Genomic DNA, 6,739 nt, shown 5'->3' on the forward strand with positions numbered 1-6,739 from the left:
ACCTCTTACCACAGATGTAGTCAGTACACAGATTCCTGTGTATGCCATCTCATGACGTTCTCGTGTATAGCCTCTGTTTGTGTTGTTGAAAAAATGTATTTGCAATAAATAAAGAAGACCGAAGAAGAATTGATGCTTTTGAGTTGTGGTGCTGATAAAGAATGCTGAAAGTACCTTGGACTGCTAAAAGAACTAACAAATCTGTCCTGGAGGAAGTGCAGCCTGAATGCTCCTTGGAAGCGAGAATGGCTAGACTTCATCTCACCTACTTTGGTCATGTTTTCAGAACAGACCATTTCCTGGAGAAGGATGTCATGCTTGGTCAGGTGGAGGGTCAACGAAGGAGGGGAAGGCCCTCAACAAGATGGATTCGCATAGTGGCTGCAGCGATGGGGTCAAGTATAGCAGGATCTCAGAGCTGGTGTGGGACAGGGTGGTGTTTTTGTTCTGCTGTGCATAGGGTTGCTATGAGTTTGAGAGGACTTGTTGGCACCTAAGAACAACAACAACAACAACAACAATATTTGTTACTCAAATATTCCAGTAAAGGCTTTTTGTAAACCATCTCTTTAAGCACCAGGAATACAATGAGCCAGGATCAGGGCCTGCTCTGAATGGGGTCAAGTATGGGGTGGGCTAGGAGATCAATGTGAAAAGCAGATTAGACCATAGTCTGAGAAGTCCTGTATTGAAGGTGTCGAGGGTTAGCTGAGAACCTGGAGGAAGGCCCCCTACTCTGTCTGACTGAGTCTGGAGATGATTTTAAGAAGAGGCATTTTTTTGAGCTAAATTTTGAGAGTAAGTAGGAGTTAAATCTTGGGTGGGCTGTTTGGTGGAGGTTGGTGTTATCACAGAATGATGTGCACAAAGTAATGAAATGATTCCATAAATCTTTTTATTGTTTCTCCCAGCATTATTTTGAGGCATTTTGAGTAATTTACCTTAGAATACATAATATAGAGGTGTGGAATTATAAACATGTTTTGGTTTTAATCTCTGCCCTAGGAGAGATTAGTTTATACATGAAGTACTCTAATCAGGATTACACCCTCCAAGGGTGGGTGGTTAGCATTTCAAAGCCTTTAATCAGGAATTTGCAATTTGAGGGTCACCACTATCTATGGAGATCTGTATCTGGTTTGTTAGAGTTTTTATTTGGTGAAATTAGTCTTTTTCTTTTTTTCTTCCCCTTCAACATATGGATTGACTAGAAATACTGTACAGATACCCCTACCCTTGCATAGGCAGTGTACAAGAATCCAGACAGCCCAGCAGAGTGTTTTTTTTTTTTTTGCGAGGGAGAATCATTGGACTACTATATTTAGTCATTTCTTTGAGAGTTCTGCTGAACTGATACCGGAATTAAGGAAACTTAATCTTTTTTTGTGTCTTTAAACCCTTGGCAGTCTGGTAAAGTCTGCAGGCTCATTCTCAGAATGGTATTTTTAAATACATAAAATAATAAAAATATACACGTTGCTGTTAGATGCCATCAAGTGAGGTCTGTCTCAGTGACCCTACGTACAGCAGAATGAGATACTCCCCAGGTCCTGGGCCATCCTCACAGTCCTTGCTATGCTGCTGCCTGATGTTGTAGATACTGTGTCAGTCCATCGCGTTGAAGATCTTCCACTTTTTCCTTGACTCTCTATTTCCTAAGCATGACATCCTGCTCCAGGGACTGGACCCTTCTGACAACATGATCAAAGTAAGTGAGCCAAAGTCTGGCCATTTTCGCTTCTAAGGAGCATTCTGGCTGCACTTCTTCAGGACAGGTCTGTTGGTTCTTCTGACAGTCCATGGTGTTTTCAGTTTTCTTCTGCAGCACCATAATTCAAATGTGTCAACTCTTCTGCAGTCTTCTTTATTCAGTGGCCAGTTCTCATGTGTATAGGAGGTGATTGAGAATACCATGGCTTGGGTCAGGCACACCTTTGTCTCCAAAGTGACGTCTTTGCTTTTTAACACTTTATAGATGTTTTTGCAGCAGATTTGCTCAGTGCAATAGGTCATCTGATTTCTTTCTTTCTCTCTTTTTTTTTTTTTTCTTTTTCCTGAGTAGTTGGTCATCTGATTTCTTGCTTCCATAGATGTTGATTCTGGATCCAAATAAAATTAAATCCTTGACAACTTCAATCTTTTTTCCATTTATCATGATGTTTCTTACTGCTCCAGTTATGAGGATTTGTATTTTTTTTTTTAATGTTGAGATGTAATCTATACTGATTTGTAATCTTTGATCTTCATCAGTAAGTGCTTCAAGGCATCTTTACTTTAAGCAATCATGGTTGTGTCATACAGGCACTTTTCTATAGGCAACCATTCATAGTGACATATATTTGTCAACCTATTTTTTAAATAAAATTGTTCTGCCCTGGGCCCAAGTGTTCTCATTTACTGTTTCCAAGAGTTCCCCCCCCCCATCACCACTGGAAGTATACTCTTTTTTTACATAGTAGTCCTTCTCCTTTGAGAGATCAAAGCAAAATCCAAACCTTATTGGCATCAAGTTGGTTCCACCAGGGTAGAACTGTCTCTTGGGATTTCTTAGGTTGAAATATTTACAGAAGCTGACTGCAACATTGTTCTCCTATGGGTTGGCTAGTGGCTTCAAACTACCAACTTTTTGATTAGCAGCCAACCATTTTAACCACTCTACTACCAGGGCTGAGAGAGAGAGAGGAGAGAAAGGTAAGAGAGGAGAGAGAGAGAGAGACTGATTTCTAGATATTGAGGGCTGGTGTCCAAGGCTAAAACTTTTCCTGTTTTTGTCATCTTGAGTCAGTCTTCTCTCTCAATGAAGTTTCTCCTTCCTCTCTGACTGGTATCTTATAGATTACATATCTAGATGATGTTTTAATTAATATTCAACTTGTTATCTTTAAATGGTATATAGAAAGCCCCAAGACATCATATATGGATGTTTGGGCCTTGAAATCTTGACTCTTAGTACGTATTTATTTCTGGTAATTAAACACAGGAGCAATAACAATAACGAAACATACTTTCCTTTTCTCCCAAGAAACCCTGGCTCATATTTGGATCCCAATTTATATACTGTTATTTTATATTTAGGGACCCTGGTGGTGCAGTGCTTAAGTGGTTGGCCACTAACCAGAAGGGTGGTTTGACACCACCTGCTGTACCACGGGAGAAAAATGTGGCACTCTGCTTCTATAAAGTCTTGTAAACCCTATGGGACAGTTCTACTCTGCCCTGTAGGACCATTATGAATGGTAATTGACTGGAAAGCAATGGGTTTGGGGTTTTTGGTTTTGGTATTTTATATTTATAAATGGACTCATTTCCCACATTTCCCTTAGTAGCTATTAAGTTCTGACAGTGATGGTAATAAAATGCCCTTACTTAGTTATCCCAATTTATATACTGTCATCTAGTCTAAATCCCTTATTTTATGCTTATGTGTGCATATATATTTACTTAGGTGTGTCTTATTTGTGTTGCTCTGGAGCCATAGATTAATTTGCAGAGAATCCACTGCTGTGAGTCTTCCCATCAGTGACTGTAGTACCTTTAAGTAATTTATATATTCTTTTCTGTAAAGAGCATGAAGTAATTGCAGGCATTTTAGAAGTTTGTTGCTCTTGTAAATGATTATCTCTTTTCAATTAATGTATTTAATTGGTTGTTGTAAATACATAGGTATACTACTGATTTTTTTGTCATCATCTTTTATCTTACAGTCTTGTTTTTTGACCACGCTCAATTGTTTTTCAGTCTTCTTGAATTGGAAAGTTGAATCATTAATCATCAGTCTTTCTCCTCTCATAATATAAACTCTTAAAGGTACAAGATAGGTGTTAATCATGTTGATGAGTGTTCGCAGTGAGATTTTTTATTTTTTCATTGCATATTTTTTGATTTTGCCAAAACTGGAAAATGAGAATTTTTCTCAAAACACCCTGGGTGGACTATGATATCTGTGCTTCAAGTGTCAGGCCACCTTACAGTAGAAGAAGGGCGGAGGACTCATTTCTGGTTCTTAGGGTCCTTGTTCAAGTATTTGTACAAATAATCTAGATATAATACAGTAAAACCTATTAAAGCTGGAATCTGTGTGAAGTGGGAACCTGCCAGGAAAAGAAAGGTCACATATTTTCCACTAAAACAAGTGATTAAAAATGTTGTAAGACTAAATCCTGTCAAAGGCAGAAAACTTGTAAGACCCAGAAAAACAAGGCAGTCCCTTCAAGTTCTTGCTTTCACAGGTTTCACTGTATTACATGTAAACTTATTCTAGGAAATGGAGGTACAACAAGTTAATACTTAGGGAATGTCACCCAGATACTTACCTGGGCAGGACATCCTTTATTGTTTTGAATAGCAAAATGGCATTTGGCTATGATAGCTTCTCCTGCCCTTTCACCAGTGTAAAGAGAACAAGCATGAGGCTCAGAAATAAATTGTGTACAAACAACAGGCATTTTATTTTCTCCAAAAGAATCCATTAAATGAGGTAGTAGATTTCAAACTTTGAATTCCGCAATGATTGGTCCTTTTCTTTCTTAAACAGCATTTTGGGAAAATAAACCAACTTGTTATTTTGGGATAAGTTTCACACCGTATTTGATTGTGCTCTGTTTTAACTGATAAATCCATAGGGTGGTTTTGTGTAATGCATTTACATCTTTTAAGTCTGTTTCTTAAAATAACCAAGATTAACTTGTCATAGCTCTTTGATGTACTTGATATAATGTGAGGATTATGTGTTTCTTTTTCTTCTCCAACACTTTGATTGTTCTTTAGCTTATTACTTGAGTGTTATCATCAGTTTATACATATTAATTTGATGGTTTAATGCCAACATATGCCAAGCAGATTTTGTGTCAGATACCAAAGTTCTTTCCACAAACTCTGATAAAAGTTTGAGAATTACTCTTTTGGTGATCATAATGTCATTTTTGACTTAAGGACTTTTTGAGAGTTTGATAAGCTCTGTGGTTTATTAAATGTTGTTATGGAGAGTGTAAATCTAGGATAAATTTAGTTGATTTTTTTTCCATTTCTTTGATAATGATTCTGTCAGTGTAAAATCATAGGGAGTGATTAATAGCACTTTTATTTATTTTTAAGATTTGAACCAACTCTTGTGCATCTTTTGTTTTAGGTTGTTGATTATATCCTGCCACCCTTGATATCCTTTGTTCAAAGCCACAATGGTAAGTGGGACCACATCAACGGGAATTCTATTAGATACACATTCTGCTTTCATTCCATCTCCATGTAGTCACATTCTTGGCATTTGTTTCTTTCAAGTGGAGTGGAGGCTCTTCAGCTTGCGGTTGCTTTCAGAAACCACATCTCTACTCGTGAACCAGGAGGTTGGGCATGACAAGGAGGAGGCAAGCCTCGATTCTGACAACAATCTTCTGGCTCTCATTAGAGATGACTTACTTCCCCAGTAAGTACTGTGATGCTCTCCTGATCTGGAGAAGTGTTGATATCCAGGATTCTTCTTTCAAACTAGGTCCAGTGATGGGCTGACAGGACTCAGTATCCTTATATTTAAGTCCAAAATACTTGTGGACTCACTGTACAAAATGATCAAGAAACAGATGCAGTAACTGTTACACTGGACCCAGAAGAATCTCAGACCACCTTCAGAAATAGGCGTTTAGAGCTGTATCTGCTCTGAATGAGGTACTTGACTTTGAAATCATATGGATTTAAAGGTGCTTATGGCTCAGTGGCTGAAGTTTGTGATTCAAGCTCAATATTATAAGACAACTGGAATAGTAAGTTAGTACTTATACTTGGCTCACAAATAGTAGAAATGGAAGAAATCTTTTTTGGCCCAAATTCTTCCAAGGAAATTAAGTTTAGTTACAAGTAGGAATTTGTGTATGTGAGTGTGTGTGAGTGTGTGTGTGTGGTGGGTAGGAAGGAAGGGAACAGATAATGAGTATTTGCTTCCACGGCAAACATTCACTGGGATGCCTGCTGTGAGCTCGAGTGCAGATGTGTGAAACTCTAAAGTCTATTACTTATAGTTCAAGGAACACTGAATTTTATCAAATAAAGGTAATTTAAATAAATTTCTAAAAAGTGTGTACCACACAGTGCAGTCTGGAAGATTTTTTACAAAATTCAACAAATACCGGATTGGGTGTCACACATTAGAAAGCATGTGGAATTATTGGCCTCCTTCGGGGCCTGGACCTGTCAGCCTAACAGTCTTTTAAGAATGTCATCCTCATCAAATATTCCCCTCTATCTGTTCAACTCCTCAAATCTCTAGTTCTCATTAAAAAACAAACAAACAGAAAAATCAATTATCACACTATAGAAGCCAAATACAATTACATTCTGATTTTGGCCAGTGTTAACAGATTTGAATTTTCTTGTTTTTTAACCAAAAAAAAGAACCAAACAAACAAACAAAAAAACTTGCTGATGATGAACCATTCAGTCACTCCCAGGTGGTTTATACCAAAACAAGCCTATTGCTGTCAAGTTGATTGCAACTCATAATGACCCTATAGGACAGAGTGGAACTGCCCCATAGGGTTTCCAAGCCTGTAATCTTTATAGAAACGGATTGACACATATTTCAACCTTTTAGTTAGTTTTCTATCCTAGTTGGTTTAGGAAGATATAATTTAAGAGTGTGTCAGCTGGGAGGCGAGGCAAGATGGCGGACTAGGCAGAAGGATTGCACAGACCCTCTTCAACAAAGAAAAGGGAAACCAATTAACACAGACACAGAAGATAATCTTGG

At 37.9% G+C, this 6,739-nt stretch overlaps 1 protein-coding gene across 1 annotated transcript in view; it reads left to right on the plus strand.

Moving 5' to 3' along the window:
* Nucleotides 1-6,739, plus strand: part of ULK4 (unc-51 like kinase 4) — a gene marked incomplete at its 3' end in the record, with an annotated part of 718,552 nt that overhangs the window by 454,489 nt on the left and 257,324 nt on the right. Inside the window, exons 27-28 of the mRNA XM_007949711.1 lie at nt 5,129-5,180; nt 5,278-5,422. Coding sequence (XP_007947902.1) covers nt 5,129-5,180; nt 5,278-5,422 — 197 coding nt within the window. The remainder of the gene's footprint in view (nt 1-5,128; nt 5,181-5,277; nt 5,423-6,739) is intronic.

The sequence above is a fragment of the Orycteropus afer genome, unplaced genomic scaffold, assembly GCF_000298275.1.
Source record: "Orycteropus afer afer isolate SDZICR_OR568_19922 unplaced genomic scaffold, OryAfe1.0 scaffold00250, whole genome shotgun sequence".
In the NCBI taxonomy this organism is placed as follows: Eukaryota; Metazoa; Chordata; class Mammalia; order Tubulidentata; family Orycteropodidae; genus Orycteropus; species Orycteropus afer.